The sequence below is a fragment of the Mustelus asterias genome, chromosome 6, assembly GCF_964213995.1.
Source record: "Mustelus asterias chromosome 6, sMusAst1.hap1.1, whole genome shotgun sequence".
NCBI lineage: Eukaryota > Metazoa > Chordata > Chondrichthyes > Carcharhiniformes > Triakidae > Mustelus > Mustelus asterias.
In genome coordinates this window covers 41123598-41150863 of record NC_135806.1, presented here as the reverse complement: position 1 = coordinate 41150863, position 27266 = coordinate 41123598, and the positions used below count along the sequence as shown (strand labels likewise).

The following is a 27266-nucleotide window of genomic DNA, read 5'->3' as shown; positions in this document are numbered from 1 at the left end:
CAGTTGGTATTTGTTAAGCCACAGTGCAAAACCAGATCATTCAAGTCAGTGCAGTGGTACAAGCTATTTTTAAACTGAACTGTGACTGCAGCAGGCACCATGATGTACTGTAGTTAATGAGCATTTCAGTAGAGCCTGAGCTTCACTGTTACCAACGAGGCCTGTACACCATCAACAGATCGGCTTAGTGCAGCTGCCAGACCTGCTCAGACCTCCTGAACAGGTCAACAGCGCTGATCAGCAAACTCCGCGCAAATACATTCTTGACACGATCCCTTCCTTCTACAAACTCCGATCCCACCTTGCTTTTTGTTTTAAAAAAAAAGTTAATAGTTTTTCTAGCCTGATACTTGGATGTGCTGGGTTTAATGGAACTGCAATAAAAAGACCCTCCTGTACACATACACACCACTTCCATACATGGAAGAATTGAAAAGAAATTCTAACACCAGGTAACGGAGAAACATGCAACTATTTTAATTAATAATCTTGGACTCTTAACACTTAAAACTCAGCAGGAAACAAATCCAAGATAAGGTCATCAAAAGCTGACTCCCTTTGCAATGAGAATTTAAGCATTGCAACAACACTAGAGATGAAGGAGGTACTCCATCATTTAGATTTGTTAAAGAATCCTGCAGAGGAGAAAGCAAAAGTAATGAGCCCAGTCTATCTATTAACACCCAAAGAGAATAACTTTTGAAAGTCTACAGGGAAAGGGTGGCCGAGAAAGATTTTAGCTGAGCTGCTCTCGCAGACAGCTGGTATTCGCATGACGGGCTGAATAGCCATAACAATTTTATAATTCTACAATTCTGCCAATGATGGACTTTCTACAGCCTGATGTTACAATAATAGTGGATAAGTGATCAGTCTATTGCTCATACTTTACAGTTATTCAAAAAGCAAATCAATTATACAATAACCAACAGCAAAGCACAAATTCAGCAATGAAATTTATCTACTTACTCTCAGGATGTGGGCGTCACTGGCAAGGCTACTATTTGCTGTCTGCCCCTAGTTGCCCTTACAACTGAGCAACTTGCCAGGGCACTTCAGAAGCTAGTCAGAGTCAACCACTTTGGTCTGAGAGCCGAATCACAAAATAAGCCAAACAGTCCAAGAACGGCAGGTTCCTTCCCTGACTGACATTAGTAAACCATTTGGGTTCTTTGAAAAATATTGACAATCCCACAACTTCATCATCATTGATAACTAGCTTTCTATATCCACATTTTTTAAAAAAAGATTGAAAATGAAACTCAAATTTTCAAACTTGCATGGCCATTCTCTAGATTACTAGTCCAGTAACATAATCACAATGCAATATAATATCCCAGACCACTGGAATAAAGCAACCTGGAACGAAGAGCTGACTACATTTGGAAGAGAGAGCCAGATGGCAGCTCCCGTTTCACTGTGATGGTAAGCAGCTGGGGGGAGCTCAGGCCAGGGAGCAGAATGTCAAGTGACTCTCCATAAAGGTGACAACAACAAAAGTGGTGTCATATGTACAGCTCCAGGCCCATGTAGCCTTTTGCAGTGCCAAGGTGCCAGCACATGCAGCAGGAAGCTATGCTAGCTATATAACCAAAGAATGAAGTTGTATTTAAATAGGGGCTTTCACAACCTCAGGATGTTCCAAGGCACTCTGCAGCCAATGCAGTATTTTTGGAAGTGCACTCACTGTGTAGGAAAAAAGGGCAGCCAGTTTTACCCATGGCAGGTCCCACAAGTAACAAAGTGGTAAATAACCAGTCAGTCAATCTGCTTCTGAGTGATGGGGGTTGAGGAATAAATGTTGCCCAAAAGTTGGGGAGATCTTCCCTTCAAATAATTTTGTGGGATTATTTTTAACATCCAGGAGGGATAGGAGAATATTTGGGGGTAGGTGGTGAGATGGGAAGGGGAGAGCGAGTGGACAAGCGGGAGAGCACGTGCGAGCAAGAGAGTCACAGTGACAAAAAATAAATTCCACACATTTCATAACGGTCACATTATACCAGCAAAGGAACTATATTACTAGTTGACAACAGATACTCCAAATGGACTACGTTCACTTTTAAATTTAACCACAGCACTTCTCACATCCTGCCTTTCCTAGAAATGCAGCAGCAGATTCAGTTCAGTCTCACAGCAGTCATCAGGGCACAGGTTTTTTAAAAAGAGGCTACAAGTGCTTATACTTACCAAACTTGCAAAATCAGAGAACTGCAAATGGGGCCGATTTTCTCTGAGGCACAAAGCTGTGGATTCAAGTCCTATCCTCGTCTGTTAGGCAGCACTTCCAACAGCACAGCAAGCACCAGTTTAAGAGGAGTCATACAGACAGAACTTCAGCTGTTCCCGTCTCCACAGATGCTGCCAGACCTGCTGAATTTTTTCTCCCCCAACATTTTTTTTAAAATTTCAGATTTCCAGCACCCACAGTATTCTGCTTTTATTATATAACTGAAGTTATCTGCATGGATTACGTACTCGGGTCTCAGAGTGAGACTTAAAACCCACAATCATCTTACTCAGGTGAGAGCACTGAGTGATGGTCCTTCTATTGCCTCAATGAGATTATCTTTGGTATTGTTTAATAATTGCCTGTTAAGTAGGTTGCAATCATTCTGACCTGCTAACTATGATCAAGAGTAGCTGTTGTTTATCTCCCCTTTCTATTCTCCTCAAAATCCCCATGTCAGGTGGCTGCTGACTCAGAGCAATTTGGTTCCACTTCTCCATCCACACCTCCCCACCTCACATTGTGAGAATCCATGTATGTATAACAGTGAGAAGCATTAGAAACCTAGGGGACCGAATACAAAACAACAGTGCTCCATCTTGGAGTTCAGAGCGTAGACAAGTGACTGTAAATTTCTGTTCTGCTCAGGCATCAGTTCGAACAACCGGCCGTTAACCCCAAACATTAACAGATGCTGACTAACATGCGGCACGGTAGCACAGTGGTTAGCACTGCTGCTTCACAGCTCCAGGGGCCCGGGTTCGATTCCCGGCTCGGGTCACTGTCTGTGTGGAGTTTGCACGTTCTCCTCGTGTCTGCGTGGGTTTCCTCCGGGTGCTCCGGTTTCCTCCCACAGTCCAAAGATGTGCAGGTTAGGTTGATTGGCCAGGTTAAAAATTGCCCCTTAGAGTCCTGAGATGCATAGGTGAGAGGGATTAGCGGGTAAATATGTGGGGGTAGGGTGGGATTGTGGTCGGTGCAGACTCGATGGGCCGAATGGCCTCCTTCTGCACTGTAGGGTTTCTATGCTATGCATTTGTCTCAAAGCTACACCCAATGAACTGTGGGGAAATGTATAAAGTCGTCATGTCCTTGCTGTATTTACTCAACTGTTTGCAGATCCAATTTCGCCCTCTGATCAGGTTTCTGTACATGTCTACATACAGCAGTACCAGCATTACTAACTTAAAAAGTAAATAAATAATTTTACAGCAACAAGCCTCCAAATTCAGAATGTCAGCAATAAAGGATTCAGAGCAGGCAGTGTCCACCCTCGCGTGGATTAAATGCCAAGGATTACTGTGTGCAGTACTAGTCTCTAAACTGCAAAAAGGATATTGAAACACAGCAGTAAACAAGGATCTAATCAGAACTTGTATAACTGATTAGGCAGGCTGCAGCACTGAGGGGATAGGGGTAAGCAGTGGGTGGGAGGAAGATGATCTGACAGAGGTCTTTAAAATATTGAAAGAGTTTAATACTGTGCATGTGGAGGGAGTTACTTCTGGATTCAATAAATATAAACAAAGTGGGCAGAAATAAGAAAACCACTAACAAAAATAATTTCAGAGGAATGTTGTTAGAGAGTGGTGAAAGGCGTAGAATTTAGTGCTACATGCAGTAGTTGAAGCAGAAAGCACTGACATTTCATGTTAAAAATGATGCATAGGTGAAGAGGAGGAGAATACAGGAGCATGGACTCTGTGGGAAGAGGTTAACAGGTTTATCTGGGATATAAACATTAACCAGTTGGATCAAATGACCTGTTTTTGTGGAATGGACTCTATAATTCTACAATGAACAGAGTTAATTTTAAAAGCATCTTATTTAGTACTATGCACAAAACTGCTGAGCTTCTAACTCAAAAGCAAAAACAAGGGCATTTACAAGGAACTAATAAATGAGGGTGTGGCCAGAGGTTTCTGCAACTCCACTTCCACAATCCCCCAAGATGACCGTGCACTTCTGACTCATTCAGATGAAGTAGATAAAACATTTATGGAGGAAGTGTCCAATGATAATCAGCATTGAACTCTGCCAGGTACACACACGTTTACTATTTTTAAATAATCAGTGGCCCTCTTTGACCTGGAGGAAGAATGCTTGTATGTGAATAATGGGAGCCGAAATGTCCAATCAATCCATAATTAGTCTTTCCAATTTGCCATCAGTTACTTTTTATACACTCTCTCTTCAGGCTTTTTCTCCCCCACACAGGTTACCTGCCCCGTCAAGCCTCTATTATAGCGTAATGTCCTGCTGTTCCAAAGGAATGTACTGACCCAGCAATCTGTTATATTTATGGACACTTCATACATGTGAAAAATCCAGAGAATCAGCATGCACCTCATTAAAATAGCCCTTCTACATTTTGATAAATGTCAAGCCCCTGAACATTGGAAATACAACAGTTTGAGGATGGAAAAAACAGGAAAAAAAAAAGAATTTGCATTTATATTAAAGTCGTCGTTGTGACCTTGTCTCAAAGTTCTTCACAGCCAATTAAATCCTTCTGAAACTTGGTCACTGTCACATCACAACCAATTTGGACACAGCAAGTTCCCACAAACGGACAGACAATCTAATAATAGTGATGTTAGTTGAGGGATTAAAAAACCCGGAGAAACTGTGGATAAAGAATACTTTTGACAGTGCAGCACCCCCTTACCGTACTGGAGTATCAACCTAGATTATGTGCTCCAGTCTATAATCAGAGGGTTCTTGAACCCAGAAGGGCACCAACAGCATATAAACAAATCCAGGGGTCCATCCTGTGACTGCTTTCAAATAGCCCTCCATTGTCTTACATCTCAGTTGAGAACTAAATTGCCTTGGCTTTAATTGCCTAATTCCCAGCTATCCTCTCAGGTGATGTAAAATATCCTAAGATTCTAATCAAAACAGAGTTAGAGGAGGTCTCCTGACAACCTGACCAACATTAATCTGTCACTAGCAAGATGATCTGGTCATTTACTTCATTGCTGCCTGTGGTATATCCAACAGCATGGAAGCTGACTGCTGCATTTTCCTACATTACAATGCAGACTATACTTTAAAAACACATTTTCTGAAGTATTGTTGTGGGAGAAGGGGAGAGAAGGATTTGGGGCAGGGTGGGAAGAGATAATCAGAGTGGGAGAGACTAATGGAGTGTAAACACCAACATCTGCTCATTGGGCCAATGGATCCAGTCCAATGTAATTTGATATATAAACAAGATTGCCTTTGTTAGATAGGTTCTTACCAGGAAAGATGAGTCAATGATTTATGAAGCTTTTAGCTTTCAAGCCAAACCAAGATTTAAAAAGGTAAGCCACCATTTTTCTCAGCAAACTGCTGGAGATTTCATAATTGGCTGATCCTCAGCAAACTTTTGGCATTTCACGTGGTTTGGCACTTGGTTTTATCCAAAGATTATTTATTAAATCGAAATGTACTTGCAGCCAAAAGGTTTGTGGTCCTTTAAATCTATTCAGTCTAACTCAACCTGCACAGCCAGTCCATGGACAAAGTTTGGGTTCAGCAAAGGAATGCAAAAACATATATGGTTCATTCTCGTGGCTCTTTTCCAGGGACATCTTGGAAAGTTAAACTTTGAAGAATTACAAATGGTTAACAGGACACTTGTTTGGTGATACTCTGCCAAATGTCCAATCTCAAACTGTACAGAACACCACCTGGAGAATTAGTCCTAGGTACCTGAAACCTTGCATACCCAATGGGTGCCGCAGACTTGGGTTATTTGAGGGGTTTGGGTTGCTCTTCCCAGTTGATTTTGTTGTTTTGCTCCTTTAATGGGCTACTTGTGTTTGATGACACTGGGGCAACCTTATTGTTTAAACGAAGGCATGCACAAAATGGACTGTCTGTCGTAAGGGCAAGTTGGGAGACTGGACACAGCCGCATCAGGCAATTCATGGTCAGACACCATTAAGGAATGTTTAGCATGTTTAAAACAAACAACGGGTATCAGAGATGCAACAGGGTGAATTTTACACCTTCCCTCCCTCAATGTTGCACTGATGCATAATCATATGTTTAAGTCTCTGGCGTTGCCCTTAACCCATGACCTTCTGACTCAGGAAGCAAGAGTGCTACTGACTGAGGTACAGGTGACATGCAAGGTGTTACCCAGACGTGTGCGGGTGTTTGAGGACCATACTTTCAGCAGAAGCAATTCAGAACCACTATTTTAAGCGAGAGCTTACCTAACATCATTTCCACCATGTGCGAATGACCCAAAGCAAGCGGTGAGGATCTGCAAGAAGTGAAAGAGCAGGTGGACCTGGGGCTTCTCCTCTTCCTCTTTGTCTTCATCCAGGGCAGTTTCTGGTGGTGGGACGGGGTCACCCAACTCACTGGCCAGCTTCAACTCCACTCCTCCTTCCTCCGCCTCGATCTCCGCCTCAGCCACTGCATTGCAGTAGCTGGAGTAGCTGTCGTAGCGAAGCCGCTTCTTGGAGTAGGAGGCCATTTCGCCCACAAGCTTCTCACTGTCCTCCGTCCCCACAAAGTCTGACGACTTGAAGGCCGGTTGGACAGGCATGCCGCAGATGGCAGCGGTGTAACACGTGTAGCTGTTGTTGCGACGGAGAAATCTGTAGGAATTCTCAGGCTGTGTCCGATCATCGGTGACCTTGTCCAAATGTATACGGTGCAAGAGATCTTTGTACAGGCCGGAGTCTTTGTGGACTGTATGGTATACGTGACCGTCACTCCTTGTGTGCCCTTCGAAACTAAATGCACCGTTTGAAAATGGAGATTTCAGGCTGCCATTTGTGAGAGATGCAGCTCTACCTACAGAAATAAATCAGAGTTTAGGTTTCAATTTTGGAACAGGATCTTGCTCCAAAAAAAAAAATCACAAAAATCAGCAATGCCACAAACACAATCTTTCCCAAGTGATGAATGTGCAGCTCCAAACCCCCCACACAATAAAATCTGCCAGGGTTCAAGACTACTCTCTCCTGCAAAGTTGTTCGTTTATTGTTCTTTCCTAGTTGTCCTGCAAGAGCTACACCCTCAGAAACGGGAAGGAAAAGGTGTCAACACCAGACAGGTCGTGGATCCCAGTTCAATCAAATCAGCATTGCAAATTAACAATCCAAATTGTTGAATCAGAACAGTTTCTAATCCCATACAGGGGCAGAGAAGTTGAAAGGATGATCCAACGGAAGCCTTCAAAGTCATTGAAGAATCCAACATGGTAAATAGTAAGAATGTTTTGGTGAGATAGTAACAAAAGGACGCATGTTTAAGAAACATCCCAGGAGGGTTTGAAAGATAATTAATTACATGGAGGGCAGACCAAATGTAGAATTTCTGCCACAGGCTCTTGTTGAAGCAGAATGCAAAACTGTTTGTAAAAGGAAATTAACTAATTCCTCAAAAGCAGCATTAAAGGGTAGGGAAGTGAGCAGGACGGGGTTTAGATAGTAAGAAGAGTGGTGATCCAAGGATAAATAAACAAAAGCAAATTACTGCGGATGCTGGAATCTGAAACCAAAAAAAGAGAAAATGCTGGAAAATCTCAGCAGGTCTGACAGCATCTGTAAGGAGAGGAAAGAGCTGATAGAGTCCAGATGATCCTTTTGTCAAATAAATAAATAACTGGTGCACAATTCCAAACTCATATCAAATCTTACTGTCCCCCAAATATCAAATTGGCCAGATAGTTCTCAAGAGGGTTTCCATTCAGATAAGGAGGATCAATTCCACATGCAATCATTGAATTCATAGCACGAGCGGAACAACAGCAGCTTTTCAGCACTGTCTCCATGTGGAGGTATGCCTGTCATCAGCGAGTTTCACTTTGGCATGAACCAAAAACAGCAGCTGCTCCACAGCCAACCCAACAAGCTCATGAAACCACCTTGTTTTGAGCCAGAAGGAAGGGGAAGTAAAATTAGTCACTGCCAGTCTGGCTAGTTCCACCTTTCCACGCTGTGGTTTCCTCCACAATTACTTTGGCTGGTGGACAACAACTGGAAGAGAGAGTATTTATAAACAACAAAAACATACTTTGTTTTGGCCCATAGTTTTAATATGCTGTACTCTATTTTAAATCACATACATGGAATCTCTTGATACTCTGTGCAGCAGTCAGGAAATCTGGGAATGATAAACCTCCACACAGCTGGACTCCGACTTTTTTTATTTTTGAATAAAAACGGTGCTCAATTATCTGCCGGAAGACTCAAGAGGGGTGGGGTGGGGGAAGAAATTGACAGTTCAGTCCTGAGGTCAACGTGGGCAGATCAGGAATTGGGTTTTGCACAGCTTTAGTTTCCAAAATGCATGCCAGATTATTCAAGCATACACAAGATTCTGACCTCCTAGTTGCGAGATGAGAAAGGCATTTCTCCTGTCTGATATATTGCAAAAAGAAATGCACATCAGAGCATATGGGAGGTTTTCAATGCTGCACAATGGAGTCACCAAGAGAAAAACATCAGCTATGTGAGGAAAATGGATGTCAAGCAAAAAGGGGAGATGAGGAAGAGCGAGTTACCAAAAGCCTGGTTTTAAGGATGGTCTTAAAAGATGAAAGAGGGCAAGGGATAAGAATAGTTTATGGAGGGAATTCCAGAACATAGGACCAAGGTAATTGAAGGCAGGCCTGCAAATTTTGGAGGAGGAATTGCACAGAAATGTCATCGGCAGAGTTTGTAGGCAACAAGAGGGAACAATACTGGGGGTCAGAGTAGCTAAAAAGTGTGAGGCGAAGCCATGGGAAAATTTAATTTTTGCAATAGTTCAGTTTTGAGCTTGTGTGCCCGGGAGGGAAGTGGGGGGGGGGGGATAATCCAACACGCAAAGAAAAATGAAAACACAGCAAGGTCATCATTTCAAAATCACTGAAGTGTAAATGCACCATGGGCCATGACATTATTACAGCTTTCCAATTGACCACAAATACCAAGGCAAACAACAAGCTGGAGAGAAAAAGAACAGAGGCAACACCTACAACCAAAATAGGCTGTTCAAACCAGCAATGTCAAAAACAGTACATTAAGTGCAAATGTCAGGTTGCTGTCACCAGTTGGCTGTAGGAGCCAGAGCTTACCAGTGACATGTGACTCACCATTTGAAACTCCGGTTGATCCGGCGACAACGTGGCTTTCTGGGATTCCACCAGCTTCCTCAGAGGCTTCACAAGTGAGAGGCAGCACAGACTCATCTGCCACCTTTGCACCTGGCAGCTCTTTAAATACCGCTGTATCCTCATCTTGGCTTTTATCCAGGCTTTCATCCGATATTCTGGACAGCACACTTTTCTTCAGTTTACCTGCAAGATAGTTGGGTCAGTTCCAACTCAGGGTGAAGTTTCCAATACCTACAGTGCTCACAGCTTATTTACTGGTGGCAACTTACTTTCTATATTCTTCTTCATCCAAGGACATACCAACAGCCACACAACGACTGCACACACCAGTGCTCCACCAAGGGTGATCAGTATTATTGCCCATAAGGGGAGTGTGTCCAATCCTAGCACTACAAGAGGAAAGAATGCAACCCTGTTAGCAAGTTATTTGAGCCTCCGTACTCAGCAACTTAACTTCAAAACCCCAAAGCACACAAATTGCATTCTAGTGTGCAGGAACAGGAGTAAGCCATTCAGAACTTTGTCAATTCTGTTACTCTATTAAAATTAGGGTTGACCTGCATCTCCACTCCATTTACCCACTTTTAATCTACATCCTTAATGCTCTTCATTGAAGGGAAGGTCATTGATGAGGCAGTTGAGGATGGTTGGGCCAGGGACAGCACCTTGAGGAACTCCTGCAGCAATGTTCTGGAGTTTTTAATGTTGGCCTCAACCATCCACAACTATCCTCCTTTGCATTAGTTATCACACCAACAAGAGGAGAATTATCTCTTTCCAATTCCCACCGGCTTCATTTTGCTAGGATTCCTTGATGTCGTAAGGTCAAAATACTGACTAGATGTAAAAGGCAGTTACTCGCACCTCATCTCTGGAATACAGCTCTTTTGTCCATGCTTGGACCAAGGCTGTAATGAGGTCAGGAGTCGAGTGGCCTGGCGCAACCCAAACTGATGCTAGTTGATAGTACTCTTGATGACACCTTCCACTTTGCACAGAATGAAAGGAGGACGATAGGCTGTTAACTGGTCAGATTGGAGTTGTGCTGCTTTTTGTGGACAGCACATACCTAGGCAATTCACATTACTGGGTAGAGGCCACTGTTGTAGATGTAATAGAACAGTTTGCTCAGGTGCGGCAAGTTCGGGAGCACAGTCTTCAGTACCATTGCCAAGGCCCTTAGCCTTTGCAGTGTCCAGTGGCCTTCAGCCATTTCCTCTGGAATACAGCTCTTTTGTCCATGCTTGGACCAAGGCCTTTCAAGCATGCTCCACTATTCATCAAGAGCGCTGCTGATCTGGTCCTGATCCCAGCTCCACTTTTCTGTCTGCCTTGTCTAACAAAAAGTCCTGAATAAATTTAATGACCTTCAATGAGAAAATAAACTTATTGATAAAGTACGTCCCAGAGTTCTAGATTCCTTCACAAGAGGAAACATCTTCCTGTTATCCACCCTATTCAGTCCCCTCAGGATCTTGTATGTTTCAATTAGATTACCTCTCATTCTACTAAACTCCAATGGGTATAGGCCTAACTTGTTTTTTTTTCACAAGACAAGCTTTCATCCCAGGAATAAACCTCTTCTGAATTGTTTCTGAATTATATTTTTCAAATAGGGAGACCAAGACTGTACACACTACTCCAGATATGGACTCAGCAAGGCCTTGTACAGCTGTGGTGTAGTGGACTAGTAATCCAGAGATTACTCTGATGGTGAAATTTGAATTTAATAAAAATCTGGAATTAAAGTTAATTTATTAGTCACAAGTAGGCTTACATTGACACTACAATGAAGTTACTGTGAAAATCCCCCTAGTCGTCACACTCCGGCGGCACCTGTTCAGGTACACTGAGGGAGAATGTAGCATGGCCAATAAACCCAACCAGCATGTCTTTTGGACTGTGGGAAGAAATCCACACAGACATGGGGAGAACATGCACACAGACAGTGACCCACGCCGGGGATCGAACCCGGGTCCCTAGCACTATGAGGCAACAGTGCTAATCACTGTGCCACCCCAGTCTAATAATGACCATGATCATCATTTTTAAAAATGCATTGGTTCATTAATGTTACCTAGTCTGGCCTACATGTGACTCCAGATCCACAGCAATGAGATTGATTCTTAACAAAATGTCCTCTGAAATGGCCCATCAAGCCCTTCAGTGGGCAATTATGCTGGCCCAATCAATGACACTCATATCTGAAGCCAACAATGCCCATATCTGATGAATGAAAAGTAAAACCTCCCCACCTTTATATATTCCTTTCCTCTAGTAATAAATGTCAACATTCCATTTGCCTTCCTAATCACTTGTTGAACTTGTATACCAACTTTGTACCAGGACACCCAGATCTCTCTGTACCACTGAATTCCGCAATTTCACTCTGCTTGTCATGTTGGAAGGAAGAATAGAAACATTCACATGTTATACTCATCTGCCAATTTTTTGTCAACTCACTTTCTTTGCAAACTCTTATTGACATTACTTTCCTACCTATCTTGGCGTCATCAACAAATTTTGTATCCATATATTCAGTTCCTTCATCCAAATCATTATTGTAGATTGTAAACAATTGAGAACTCACTGATCCCTGTGGCACTCCATAGTTACATACTACCAATCTAAAAAATACCTATTTATCCCTACTCACTGCTTCCCGTCAGCTAACCAATCCACATTACTAGGTTGAGGTTAGGCTGTTCCCTGGTTGGCTCTCGATCATACTGCTCTAAGAAACTGTCCCAAAAATCTTTATGAACTGATTTGTCAGGCTATCTTTGTCAAACTGATTCTCTCGATTAAAGTCACCCACAGCTATTTTTTATACTTTTGTTACATGCTTCATTGATGACTTCCTATACGCTCCAGCAGACAATGTAACTATTGTTGAAGGGCCTATAAAGTACTCCCACAAGTGAGCTCTTAGCATTGCTATTTCTCATCTCCACCAAAAATGATTCTCTAAAAATAAGGGATTTTCATGCAAGATGGAGTAGAAAGAATTTTCTTCTCTCAAGTCATGAGACTTTGGAACTCTGGAGGCAGAGTTATTGAATGTTTTTAAGGCAGAAGTTAGATAGATTCTTGACCAACGAGAGTGAAAGGTTATCAGGGATATGTAGAATGTGGCAATGAGGCCACAATCAGATCAGCCATGATCTTAAGGGATGGCGGAGCAGGCTCAAGGGCCCAGATGGCCCATTTCTAATTTGTATGTTCATACGTAGTGTGATATGCCAGACCAGGAGGTGCCAGATTGTGGTCGAATACTGATGCCCAGTTTCAAATTGCTAAATCCATTTAGCACAGTAGTAGTGGTAAACAATGCAGGATATTGTCAATGCAAAGATGGAACTTTATCTCCACCAGGTTGGTCATTCCTACCAATACTGTCATGGACAGATGCATTTGCAACAAGTAGATTGGCGAGATGGTGGTAAAGTAGGTTTTTCCCTCACCACCTGCCACAGGCCCAGTCTAGCAGCTATGTCCTTTAGGACTCAGATAGTACGGTCAGTAGTGGCGCTTTCGAGTCAGTCTCGGTCATGGATGTTAGAAATCTTCCACCCAGAGTACATTGTGCCTCGGTAGTGTCAAACATGGAGGAGTTCTGATTCATCAGCTGACTGAGGATAGGTAGTAATCAGCACAAGGTTTTTTTTGCCCGTGTTTGACCTGATGCCTGAGATTTCATGGAGTCTGTAATCAATATTGAAGACTGCCAGATGACTTCCTGCTGACTGTATATCACTGTGCTGCCATCTCTGATGGGTCTGTCCTCCCAACGGGAGAAACATGCCCAGGAATGGTATTGTCTGGGAAATTGTAAAGGAATGATTAAGTGAATATGGCCACATTAGGCTTGACTAGCCTATGAGACAGCTCTCCTAATTTTGGCACAAGTTTCCAGATGTTAATAAGGAGGAATTGGCACTGGAAATGACAACAGCAAACCCAGCCCCATCAATGCTACAGAGGTTGATGCTGGCTGGTTCATTTGGATCCATTCCATTTAAGATTTTGTAGTGGGTTTGTAGCTTGCTAGACCATTTCAGATGACAGTTAAGAGTCAACCACATTGCTGTGGGTCTGGAGTCACACATGGGCCAGACCAGATAAGGACGGCAGATTTCCTTCCCTCAAGGGCATTAATGAATAGATTTTTACGACAAATCAGTAATGATTTTGCAGTCACCATTATTGACAATAGCCTTTTTAATTGCAGATTGAGTTTAAATTCCACCAGCTGCCGTGGTGGGATTTGAACCCATGGCGCCAATGCATTAGCCTAAACCTCTGGAATACTCACCACATCCCCATCAGCAAGTGAAAGGACAGTGCCGTACTAACCTAAATCAGTGTTCAGCTGTTGCATTAAAAAATATATAGTAGCATATCACAGTTGGGAAGAATTCGTGGCTGGATAACTTAGAGCTACTCCCTCTCCAAGAGGTGCAAATTTTATTTGAATCAGCTTAAATATGCATTATTCCCTAGTTATAATTTAAGGAGTTACAGACTTGGTTTCAAACACCAGACTCATTACTTCTGATAGACTCAAGGTCATTAATTTATACAATGTTTCTCTGTTGACAAGCGTTGCTTAGTTACAAAGCTATCCTGGAATTAGAATGTAGATCACAGCCAGAATGAAGCAAGGCTTAAAACTTTGGTTCCTATTTTTAATAGCCAGTTATTACAAACACAACAGGACTGATGAGGATAAAACATCTGCTGATTATAGCTTGGGAGGTCACCTTTGATTAATTTCTTCTACCAGTTCGCCAACAATGTGGATGTGGGGGAAATTGATCTTTGCTGTTGTTGCTACCACACACTAGAATGATAGGGGGTGGGATAGCTTGATCTTGGTTTCGGACAAAGCTCGGCACAACATCGTGGGCTGAAGGGCCTGTACTGTGCTGTACTGTTCTATATTCTATTCTACCTCATTTCAAAGCCCACCCCATTTTCTTATCCTAGGGGCAGAGTGTAAAATGGATCTGCCAATTCACTATCGCCAAAGACTGACTTCAGCCACTATAGGCCTATACCAGTTTCTAAGAGGTACTTACTTGGAGCCCCTGTGTATAAAATTGAGAAGGTATTGATCCCAACAGTAGCAGCATAAAAGAGTGGGAGTGCCCGCAGACCATTTGGCACTGGATTTTCCTACAGAAATGACAATGCAATTAGCGTGTAGAAAATCAGGTGGTGGAGGAGAAGAGCAAGGGGGGGGGGGGGGGGAGAGAAGAGGAGCGGGGGAGGGGGGGGGCGGGGAGACGGTCACAATTTTCAGGATTAAATTTTTTAAAAACACTTACCTTTTTCAAGATGAAAAATCGAATTAGGATGAACAGTATACCAGACATGGCGCCAGATAGAAGTGGGGAAATGAACCAGGAGGCAACTGCAAAGACAAAGCCCACAAGGGAAGGCAAGATGGAAAGAAAGTGTTAGAAATGCTTAATAAGAAGCAACAAACAGAAAGGAACTAGTTGAATCGAACAGCCTGGTTTGCCATTTCAGTGTAATTCAAGCAGCTTTTGGGAAACGAGCCATAAGCAAAACTAAAAAAAAAACTTGAAAACAAAAAATTATTTGCTTCCGACTTGGAAAGGCAAACAAGAAACAAAACACGTGAACATGTAATATTTGCCAAAATGGGGTCAGGGCACAGTTGAGGTTAAATGTCAGCAGGACAAACCGTTCCAAAGGTGATTCCTCACAGTTGTAAAAAGGAAAGATGTGTAACAGATACATGAGGCCCTGTTCACATAGGGCTGCCTCCAAAGAGAAATCACCAAAAAACCCTGCCTAACACTAATCAAATGAACCAAATCCAAATAGACTGGTAGGGGCAGAGAGGGGTCTTTATATTTTGGGCACAGCTTTGAATACAATCACAAATTCAGTGCATCTGTAAATGTAAACCTTGCAATACGCTCACTCAATGGAACAGCACAAAGGAAATCAGCATCTGTTACCAGAAGTGGTTCAGTAATGCAAATGGTTATGGGTGCTTGCACTCCCAACTCACTCCACTATCCGTCACCTCCAGGTGCCATCTGGCAATGCTCGCCTGGTTACCAATCCATCCTCCCCTCTTCAAATCTTACCGTATCCTACAAAGTATCACACGTTATCACTGCTCCGTAGTAATTACCAGCTCCCAATGTCTCAGACAGTTTAAAATCTCTCCTTACTCATCTCTAACCTCCTCCAGCCCTACAATCAACAACCCCTCTCCCACCTCTGCATCATTCCGATTTTGACCAGGTATATCCCTCTTCAATGCACCTTCAGCAGATATGTCTTCAGCTGTCCAAGTCCAAAGATGTGCAGATTAGGTTGATTGGCCATGCTAAATTGCCTATAGTGTCCCGGGTGTGTCGGTTAGAGGGATTAGCTGGGTAAATGTGTGGAGTTGTGGGATAGGGCCTGGGGTGGGATTGTCGTCAGTGCAGACTTGATGGACTGAATGGCCTCCTTCTGCACTGTAGGGTTTCTGCCTACATTCAGGAATTCCCTGCCTCATCTCTTCCTGTGCTGAAGGCCTCCTAAAAACGCCGACAGTGCTCATGAAATATTTCACTTTTTAAACAAAAGATAATTAAATGCTCAGAAAACTCAAATTAAAGACTTAAATCCTTGTGTGCAAAAAAAAGTGACAGAAATGTTAAGTGGAATTACACGACAGGTATTTTTTCCATGCTGGGGAGATTTTAGTGTTTAAGTTTCAAATTGTCCTTACGAATTTTGGAGTAAAGGAATTATATATATATATATATATATATATATATATAATATGATGGAACAGATAATATTGTGTACAAAGCAATATTCTCTTTGTGATGATTCAGTTACACTCTACTTTTCAAATATGACAATTAAAAATGAACTTCAATGCAATTAAGATAATCCATTAGAAGGCAAGTCAAAAACACGACAATGCGATCAGAGTGTAGCCAATAACCCTGAAAAAAATATCTGCCACAAGGGACTGGCAAGACTAGTAAAACCATGGTAACTGTTGACGGCTGGATCCTAAAGCATAACAATCATTATCAGGGTTAGCTCAAAATTAAAAAGTGAATTCCTGATTGTTCCACTTATTTCCCTTTTAAATGGAGTATCTGGTCATCCTTTTGATACCATTTCCATTCAGAGGATTACAATAGGATATGATTAAAGCTCAGCTCATAGACTTGCACAAAGCAATGTTTGTGACATTCAGGACACCATGCAAAAAGTAACATGTTCATCACAAATGATGTCAATGTGAGGATTTTTGTTCTGAAGGAAATCTGACACTGTTCTCTCGCAGGCTCTCACCCCACCGTCTCCCATTGTTATTGAGGAATTAAATAAAGCTCTTGCCAGTTTTCATGAACTTGAATCGTCATCACATTATTGTATATGAATATTATGAAACTCATTAATGAACAGCCAGGTCTGAAAAAGAGTTAACTGGCTGAGGATCTTTTCTCTAGGAGAAAGCAGATGGGTGACCTGATGGAGGTCTTTAAAATTAAGTGGTTCAATAAGATAGACTTAAACTGTTTCTACTTGTGGGGCTTTCCAAGACTAGAGCCCACAAATACAAATTGTTACTAATTCCGGAGAAATTTCTTTGCTCAGAGTGGCAATTTACTTCTGTATGGAGTATTTCAGGCACATAACATTGACGTGTCTAAATTGGAGCTGTGAAGTGACAGCATCAGCATGGATTCTGGGTCACTGATGTGTTGCTCCCAGGCAGCATAGGAGTTCCACACCTTGAATGCCTTCTCCAATGTTTCTTGCCATCTTTGAAGTGTCCTTCACTGAGGGACTCTAGGAGTGATGTTCCGAAATCAGGGGCTTCATTTTCCCTCCTCTTTCCAGGGTCCAGCAAAAGATGAAAAGCCCCAGGGAACCACCCTTGGGATGTCATGAGGATTATTTCTGGGACTTTGAAACCAACAGTGGTTTCCTGCATTAGCACATATTGAACTTCCTGCAAGGAAAACATCCTCTTCTAAAGACCACCACCGGCTAGAAGCTAACAAAGCTTCCCTACTGTCACAGAATGTCAAATAAAAACACTTAATTGTCTGAAATCCTGACAAACCACACTCTGCACCCTACAAACTGACGACAGCTCCATTTCTCCATGGCACACTTCCTGAAGTCTGACCTGAGCGAGGAGGTCCCAGGTTTTAACCTTCCACAGAAAACCGTTACTTGAGGATCTGACCACTGGCTCCACAAATGGAACATGAGGAACATGTCAAATTGTGATAGTGGCTATCCAAGGCAGATCCCCCGCCATATACTGAACTTCTGCACTGAGACCCCCCATTCACACTGCTTCAGCTGAAACCGCTGAGGTTAACCTTGACATTGAACTACAACTGCTTCCTGGACACACAAGAAAAGTTGGAGCTACATAATTCTGTGTATGAGGAAGAAAACAAGCAAAAGAATTGTTGATAAGCTGAGGTGATGCAAGGCATGACAAGGCTTGTGTGGAGCATTAACCACCTGCATTGCCCTGCTGGGTTAAAATGGCCTGTTTCAGTGCATTTGTATGTTGTGAAATTCTGCACAATATTAGCAAAGTGTGCAAAACATTTTAAACTCTATTGGCCATACTGTGAATATTGAAGTCTACTGAGGAGCAGAGACGAAAAGAGCATCAGCTACGCTTCACATTTGCACCAAAACTACGCCAAGAATGAAGATGCTTACGAAGCAAAAGTGGTTGATAGTGTTAGTGAATTGCTCATTTGCACAATATCCTCACACAACAGAAAAGGGTAAAATACCAATCTTGATGAGCTGCATCCATCGCACACTGTGAGCACCAAATGAAACAAGCGAGAAACCAATGGTGGCTCCAACTATGCAATGTGTGCCTGATATCGGAAGCTTCAGGAATGAAGCAATGAGTTGCCAGATAGCAGAACCTGAAAAAAAAACAAGAACAAACACTCACAAATTTGAAGAATTAATGCACACCATTAAATCGTATTTAATTTCAACATACCGTGGCTAATACTGGTGCCTCAACCAACATCACTGGACCAGATTATCTGATCATTATCACATTACTATTTGTCAGACACAGGTATGCAAAAATCTGCTCCATGCTTCCTACACTGCAACAGTGACTACACTTCCAAAAAGTCCTTTATTGGCTATAAATGCCCCGATGTCATGTATATCCATTATATGAATGCAATTTCTTTTTCCAATTTGTCCATTATGTAATGAGAGTTTACACTCAGATACAAAAATAAACACAGTCGAAGGAATTGGGTTTCTATTTCCAGAAAAGGTGGCTTACATGATTTAGCTGCTGAGCTGTTTAGAACATGAACTGTCCTAGCCAGCAGAGACCTTGGCACATATCTGGATACACGCACACCTCTTTCAACAGGCTGAAACTGAAGCGGAAACTGGACTGTTAAAATCTCGCAGGTCACTCTCTACTTTACTTTGCCCTTGAGCTGCCAGGTGCTGACAGGGCAGATTTTAAGTTTCAAATTTCAATCTAACAAAGAATTTTGAAAACAAGGAATAGACAGTCTCACGAACTTCAGCAGTTCTGAAGGCGGTCTCGGGACGAACAGCATTTAAACAACGCCTGGGAATTAAAATGCCAAGACTCTCCCTCTTGCCACCCCTAGAGCAGGCAGTTTCTGATTGAATATGAAACATCATCTGTCAAAATCTCATCTCCAGATGAAATTAAAGGCCTACGGCAAAGTGATAGATGAATAAAACAGATTGGTTATACTCACAAGTACCAGGCTTGTGAACATAACCAAAATGTCAATGGCCAATTGTGACATATTTTGGTTTCCTGGGTCATAAGGATGAAACACTACATTTGTGGCCAGAGAGAAAAAAACAATACTGCAGAACAGCTCAAATAAAAACTGAATTGGTGAAAACTCTCTGTAGGGCATGTTTAGCTGGTGCAGGACTCCCCTCAGATAGATCTCCATCAGTTGGTACGACAATGCTAGGGGCTCCCTCTCTCCTTCTGGAGAAAAGGCAATAAGTAAGATGGTGTAAGATGACAGGAGGACAGTGAGTTTTCCAGGTCCACCCACACTTAAAAGGGCATCAGTAGAAAGTCAATGGCAGGTAAAAAATTTTTTATAAGAGATTTGTTTAAAGCAAGGGGCTACCATTACTCATACAGCCAGAAGCACATGCACCAATTTGATCCTGGATCTTCTGGTGTTCGTTCACCTCAGCCACGTTGGCTGTGTGGGAGAAAGAACACACGAGAGTACAGAAGGGAGGAGAGTCCCACTCTTCATTCTTACACAACAACTCCCATTGAAAATGCAGAGGTGGGGAAATGGTCACGCTTGGCTGTGCTGCCTCAAATAGTTAGTCTGGCAAAGCACGTCATCGATAGTCATAGCAAAAAACATACAAAAGCCAGCATAGAACTCTCACAAAATTACCAACCCTAATGGCAATATCTCCTTAGATACCAGCACAGGACTATCAGCATTCAAGCATACTAAAAATGTCAATTCACATCTCAAAATTGTGTTACTGCTGTCCAAGATCAGACAATTCCTCCTCTGCCAATGTTTAAAAAATCAAACTCTTTCCTCTTGTTAATCTGCTCATCCACAGACTGAATCAGCAACCCATAAAAAGCAAGAAATTTAGTTTAAAAAAATGCTTTTTGTTTGCAGTTTGTCGAATTATGCAACAGAAATTAAACAGAACATTAAACGGCCATGGTGCTTCAATAAAAAGGAACAGGACTTCTTGCTATTTGAAGTAAAATTGTAAACTCGTGCAACAGACTAACTTCAGTCTCTCATGAAACAGCTGCCTCATGGTTCATGACCAAGTGAAGAACACATAACAGACTGTGAATGAGATAGTTTGAGTGAATCAATGTAGCTTGGTCAAACATTGACCCAGGTCAGCGTGACCAAATGAGAGACCTGATGCTCACTGATGCTGTTTTCAAACACTAACCATCTCCGCATACCAAGTGTCTACTGGTTGGACAGATAATCATCAGCAATGAACCAGTTCAAGTATATGCTTCATAATTAGTCAGACAATGGAGTTACTTGCAAGTGTTTCTAACCCATTACCCAAGGCAACAAAACAAAAAGCAATACTTAATGCACTCAAATTGAGTGACCAAGAATTGCAACCTTTACTATATTCACCCACACTAATGCTGTTCACCTTAATCTGAATGGGAATGGCTGGTTGCAAATCACTACCTGGCACACAAAAAAACAGGGCTGACCAAATTCCAGCCTCATGTCTTCATGAAAAAATGCATTAAAAAAGGTAACTTTAGAAAACAGGAGCATTAAAACATAATTTAGCTAAACAGCTACAACCGAATACAGTGATGGTTTGTATTGGCAAGACAAAACAAAGAAAACGTGTGTCTGCAAGTCAAAACAGTCTTATAAAGCAGAAATTATTACAGAAAAGGATAGAAGATAATGTAAAGGCAGAATGGCTAGAAGGTGGCTGTTTGCAAATTCCTGCCATTTATGGATCATGTTTTCTGCCAATAAGCCAATCTTCTTTCCATGCTAACGTTATCTTCTAAATCATAAGCTTTTATTGCAACCTGATAGTTGGGAGTTACCTAACTATATCAATAAGCCCTAGACATAAAAAGTGTGAGGAAAGTCCCTGTGGTGGAGTGTTTTGGAAACCCAAGTCACCGGTTCCTCCCAACGCCTTCACCTGCCATGTCAGATCTCGAATTATTCACTCTGTATCCCAAAGTGTTACTTTATGGCCCTCCCTTCAAAACAATGTTTTGTTCTTTGGATGCAACCCCTTTGCTTTTATTAGCCCAACTCTAATTGCTGCAAGGTCATGGAGTACCTTTTTACAATCGACAGGCCACTTCAGGGTTAACAGCAGCATGGAAGCGAATCCACATGGAGTGCAGACCAAGTAGGGGGTGACAGGCTATTCAGTGAACTGTTAAATATTAATCTGGTGGTGGCAGCCAGCACATCGGAATTCAACTTCATAATTTGCCATGGTGGAATTTGAACTCAAATCTTTGGTTTCTAGTCGAGCACCATAAGTGCCAGACTTTACTATCAATGCACTGAAGGTCCAGTTAACAAGGGTGAAGCCGAGATCAATTTTCACTGGATGATTTCAACTGGAGACCGAAAAGAGTTAGGCTTAAATACTGCTAGACGTGAATTGTGCAGTTGAACCTTCTGAATAATCAATCCCTTACATTAGAAATTGCTCCTGTAGGTGGAAACAATGTGGATTAGAATGAAATGTCCATTAACTCTTTTAAAGATGGTTAGCACCTTGTTAAATGAGTGCCAGATATATGGAAATTGCAGATTCTTTCCCTGCGATTTTCCTACACAGTCAAAGCGCAGGCGAGGGACCTAATTTTCCACATCCCACACTATACCATCTAAAGAAAGGCTAGATAGAGGTCAACAATAGAGAATGAGTGTACGCCGACATCCTTGGGCAGTTAGCACTTATTTGCTTCATGGAGCTAGGAAACATTTTCAGTGTTTTATCTTTCTGACAGTTTTACCTGCAGCACTTTGTTTCTTCGCAATGGGAAAAGCATGGAGTCGAGTTGGTAACACTGCAATTGTTAATTGCCCCTCAGAGAGAGCAAGTTGTAGGAACTGAACTGCATTGTCCTTATCCCATTAATTAGAACAGACAAAAGCAGAAACAAAATTATGCTGTTCTCATTCGAGCTGACAGCAGTGATCCCTAAATAAAACTTGTCAGGTTCGCTGCAGTGTTCATTCAAATTACTTTCCAAATGAATTTTGATGTTAATTCTAATAGAAAGAAATATAAAAAGTCTTTACAAACTTCCCAAAACAAATCCAACAAAAAAAAATCTACAATCTCAAAAAGTAGGTTACTTACCAACCATCGCACTGACTTCACCAGCCATAAGCACACTTTCACTCCCGTTGTATAGGTTAACATCAATGATCCCCTTCCGGATAGTTTCCCCAACCTTTGCTCCCAGCAGCACAGATCCGGTTGTTTCAAAGATGGAAGCCAGGATGCAGGCCTGGCGTAGTGTCACGACACCCGAGCCCACTGCAGTACCGAAAGAATTGGCCACATCATTTGCACCCACAGAGAAAGCAAGGATAAAGGCTATTATAAAGCCCACTATCACCATCCACATGTAATTCTCCAGCATCATTTTTTTGGTTTTTTTCAAGTATGTGCACAGAAAAGGGAACTGGAAGAATCACTGACAGACAGACTCTCTCTCACACATACATACATACACACACAAACTAACACGCACACTAGGTTGAGCTTCTGTAAACTGTAGTTTTCTTCTGGGAAAGTGCTTTGTAATACTGGGAGATGTTTCACTGCTAACTAATGCTTCTCTGGGTAGTGTTAACACAGTTTCTTAAGCTTAAGGCTGTCAAAAGGTGAATGCATTCCATAGTTAAACGTCCAGCTTGGCAGGCAGAGATTGTCACCTCCTGTGAAAACATTAACAAAAGGAAAGATTCAGCAAAATCTTTTATACAGTTGGGGTTCTAAAGACAAGCAAATTTGCGTATTGCGCATTAAAACAGTGAGCTACGCGGTGAACACTCGCCCACAATAAAAACAGCTTAGGCAAACAGCTTAATCTCTACTACCAATCTCACATCCCCACTTCCATTATTTAGTCTTTTGGGATAGCCCAATGGGGCTAGGTGATTCTGTTTCCTGAAAGATGTCCCAAAGCATTAAAAGCTATAGCAATTCCTACTAAATAACCCAACTGGATATTGCAATTTTAGCAAGAGAACTGGTAGCCGTGACCTGTGCACAGTGAGCAAAATTATAAGCTTTGAATATAATTTAATCAATTCGTATAGAAAGAAAAATGAACAGAAAAGAACGAGCTTGTATTTCCTCTGTGTCTTTCATAATGTCCCAAAATATCTCAGCCTTTTCAAAGTCCAGGTGCTGTTGTAATGTAATGCAACAACCATTTTCACAAAGCAAAAATCCCACCACCAGCAAGATAAAAAACACACTGCAAAAATCCAATCCCAGTAAAACCAAAAGTAAATCACGATGAGTAAAAAAAGGGGCTAGAGTGGTTCAGATTCAAAACTACTAAACTATGGTAAAGCTGTGACTTCTGTCCAATTAGTAGATTGAGTGTAAGCAATGACAGCTGATTCAGGACTTCTACAAACTGCCGGTGAAATCTAGCCAATGAATACCACCTGGATTGAAACTACATTCACACAAAGAGCAAATAACATTCCAGAAAACCATTTGCAGATTTCAGCAATTCAGGCTTTAATAAATAAATGATCCACAAAAGGGCAACATCTGCAATCTATTCTTCCATTCATTTGCTTAAAAATTAATAATTCTAAACATTTTATCACTTGATTCTCACTTGCTACTAATATTTAACTTTCAGTAGACCACTTTTGTGGTAGTTTTATCAGGAATAAATACTTCCAAAAAAGCTCCAAATTAATAAGCAGGCTTTTTAATATTCTACTTAAAGTTGAATAACAATTAAACTGCACTTTTAACCTAGCTTAGAATACGGGTGATGAGAATGCGGAGAACAGTAGTCATTTAACCTCACAGCCTTTGACAGAGGTTCAAAATTCAACCATATTTCCACATCAGTGCCCAAGACAGAAGCAACTTCAGATATTTTCAACAGACTGCCAAACCTCAGATGTATTCGGTCTTTGTGTTTGGATATTAAATTTGTTCTGGATATTTTGCACAACGCAAAACTATCACTGTTATTCTGACTCATTCATTTCACTTGGTTAGGTGCATTGGCCACATTAAAACTCTCCCTCATTGTACCTGAACAGGCGCCGGAGTGTGTGGTAACTAGGGGATTTTCACAATAACTTCATTGCAGTGTTAGTATAAGCCTACTTGTAACACTAATAAACTTTAAAAATCCATTTTTGGATTTGACAAGACACAAGTGGTACTTCCTGCAACTTCCATGCCATGCATATTTCTGCTGTGCAACAGGATAGAGAAAGAATAGCAGGGCATGCTCCCCCATGCTGGTGTGTCTTGCTGTGTGTCTCAGTGTGCACCAGTTACTACAAAGAATTTATTCCAGAATCCACTAAGGAAACTGATTACTCCATTTGGCTGACACTATAGGGCAGAGCTGAGCTGCTGTTCCTTGAATGGCAAAGCAGAAGTCTACAGACTTTGCTCAAAACAACTTGCAAAAAGATCAAGGAAGGGCAAAAAGGAAGCATTTGTAGACATAGGTTTTGTGTTGCCAACATCTGAAGAGAATAAGTTTAAGCACCATAATGGAAAGGAAGGGACAGCACTAGCAAACAGCAGAAATCCCTATCTAATTGGCACTTCTGAAATAAAAGGAACCCATGTGCGCTGTAACACGGATCTAAACAACCAGGCACATGACAACACACATCTTCCACCTTCCATAAACTTGAACTCATCCAAAGCTCTATTGCCCATATCCTAACTTGCATCAAGTCCTGATAAACCAAAATCCCTGTATTCATTGACCTACATTTGGCTGCAAGTGTAGCAACGTCTCAGTTTTAAGATTCTTGTCCTATTTTTCCAAGTCCTTCCATGATCCAAGCCCTCTCTCCAGCCCTCAGTGCTCCTCCAATTCCAGCCTCCAGAGTTTTCCCAATTTCAGCCTCCAGAGTTTTCCTAATTTAAATGTCCCAATGCCTCAAGATAAAGCTCTCCAATTCCTTCCCTTGAGCCTCTCAACCTGTCTCACCCCTCTAAGATACTACAGCATACCTCTGACCAGTCTGTCCTGAAGTGGCTTTGCTGTCTAATTTTTGCTCCTGTGGAGCACTGGCATGAACTATATACATTGTTATGAAACCCAGTTGTGGACAATGTAGGACATAACTATAGAGCTGATGGGCATTTCATCAGCGCCTTTCACGTGAGCCCATGGTTAGCAAACAAATGTCAATAAAAGCCACCAAAAATGAAGCAGCAAAGGCTCTGAAACAAAAGAATCCAGCAGACCAGTCAGCAAAATGAGCTAGGGATTGCAAATTGTTTTACTAAAATAAGACTGAACAATTGGCTTCAGAAGTTGTGCATTAGAAAATCAACATCTGCTGCACCATTCGCTGTAAACAACAACACTAATTTCAGGAAAAGTGATTTGTAATCGCTTTAAAATTAAGAACCCCAAGTCACAGATTATTTGCTACTTTCAACTGATCATTCACAATTGTCCAAGTACTTCAGATGAGGATGATGCAAAGTTCTGAGAGAGAGGTGCGTGTATGCACACACAAATTGAGTCAGGGAGACATATATATTTAAAAAGTTATTAAAAATAGGAACATTTATAAAGAAAACAAAGACAAAAGTTACTGTACATAGAGATGTCAAGATCATTTGGTAACATCATCTCCGAAGGAATGACAATAGGAGATTGATCTACTAGTCTAATTACCCGTTTCCATGAGTAATCTAGCTCTATTCAAATGTTTGGGACAGAGGTGGGTTAGAGTGTAAGAGGGAAAGATGGTCCCTGGATTACCCTGCACAAATTGGTCAAACGTTTTAAGAGTGTTTTAATCTCAATACACAAGAGCTATTTAACATGCGCTGACACAATCCAGTTGACAAAAAAAAAGAACTCTTGATAAATTTTCATGGCATCTTTCATGACTTCAGGCATCCCAAGTGCTTACAGCTAATCAAGTGCTTTAAACTGGAGTCACTAAACATACCACAAGGAAATGTGGCAGTCAATTGCACACTGGAAAACCTCAAACAGCCATTAGATAGCATTCAGATGATCTAATTTTTAGTGACTGCCTGAAATGGGAAGTTGGGAGAACTCTGCTGTTCTCCTATGGTATTTATTGCCATGGGATCTTTTACATTGACTTGAGGGAAGATTGAGCTGCAGACTAGGAACTTGTCTGAAAGATGAAGCAGCACTCCTTCATTACTATCTTGACAGTATCAGCATGAATATGTTGAAGTCTCTGGAGACTTGACGGGCACCCAATCCACTACCTGAAACATTCATTCCCTCCACCATGGTGTGACAGGATGCACTGCAGTAATTCACTAATTCCTTCCCAAACCCATAACCTATAAGGACAGCAGGCACTTGTTAACTCCACTGCCTGCAAGTTCCAAGTCACATGTCATTCCAAATTGGAAATAAATCACCATTCCAGCATGGTCACTGGATCAAAATCTTGGAACTTCTCAATACGAAAGCGAGTGTGCCTGCACCACATGAATTGCAAAAACTCAAGGGAAGATGCTGGTGAGCTGCCACAATATCCAAATACCCAACAAATGCTGGTTAACCAAGTGACACCAACATCCTCTTTAAAAAAAAACTCCTGGCTCAGAAGCACAAGTGTTACCAATGAGCCACAGTTAAAAACACAATAATGGTCTGCACACACTTGATGTTTCACATATCCTCAAACAATAGTAATCATACAAGGTAAATAAAACTTATAACCAGGGGTTTTCTTAAATGGAGATAAAAGCAAAGGCAGATGTATCAGACACTTGCTCCAGCTTAGAGTACAAGGCAGAGAAAGATTACAGATACAGAAAACAACATTTGTGAATTCTGGATGTTTGTTCTTTTTGCAGGAATGGTACAGGCTTAATACTAACAGAAGGGTATTAATTCCATAGCCCAAACCACATAAATTCCACCGTCATACTTTGATCATTTATTCAGCACCCTATGCCAGGAGGTGGGTTAATACATGGGTGCCACCACACGACACAAGCTCTGGCTTAAACTATAACAGGCTACATACAACTGCTGGACTGGTTTCATTCAAGGGGAGCATGTGGTGTTATGATTCAATAACAGTTTTCTACAGGTCTATTTCTTTTTGGTGTTTTACTGCATGTTTAAGT

General features: G+C 41.6%; 1 protein-coding gene across 5 annotated transcripts in view; it reads right to left on the bottom strand.

Moving 5' to 3' along the window:
* LOC144494823 (sodium-dependent phosphate transporter 2-like) overlaps nt 1–27266 on the bottom strand; it is a 77014-nt gene that overhangs the window by 12019 nt on the left and 37729 nt on the right. For all 5 annotated transcript variants that reach the window (XM_078214212.1, XM_078214215.1, XM_078214216.1 and 2 more), the window contains exons 2-8: nt 22263–22846; nt 18152–18292; nt 14666–14751; nt 14417–14513; nt 9605–9724; nt 9315–9518; nt 6439–7027 (exon numbers count right to left, since the gene is read on the bottom strand). In XM_078214212.1, coding sequence (XP_078070338.1) covers nt 6439–7027; nt 9315–9518; nt 9605–9724; nt 14417–14513; nt 14666–14751; nt 18152–18292; nt 22263–22551 — 1526 coding nt within the window. In that variant the 5' untranslated portion in view covers nt 22552–22846. The remainder of the gene's footprint in view (nt 1–6438; nt 7028–9314; nt 9519–9604; nt 9725–14416; nt 14514–14665; nt 14752–18151; nt 18293–22262; nt 22847–27266) is intronic.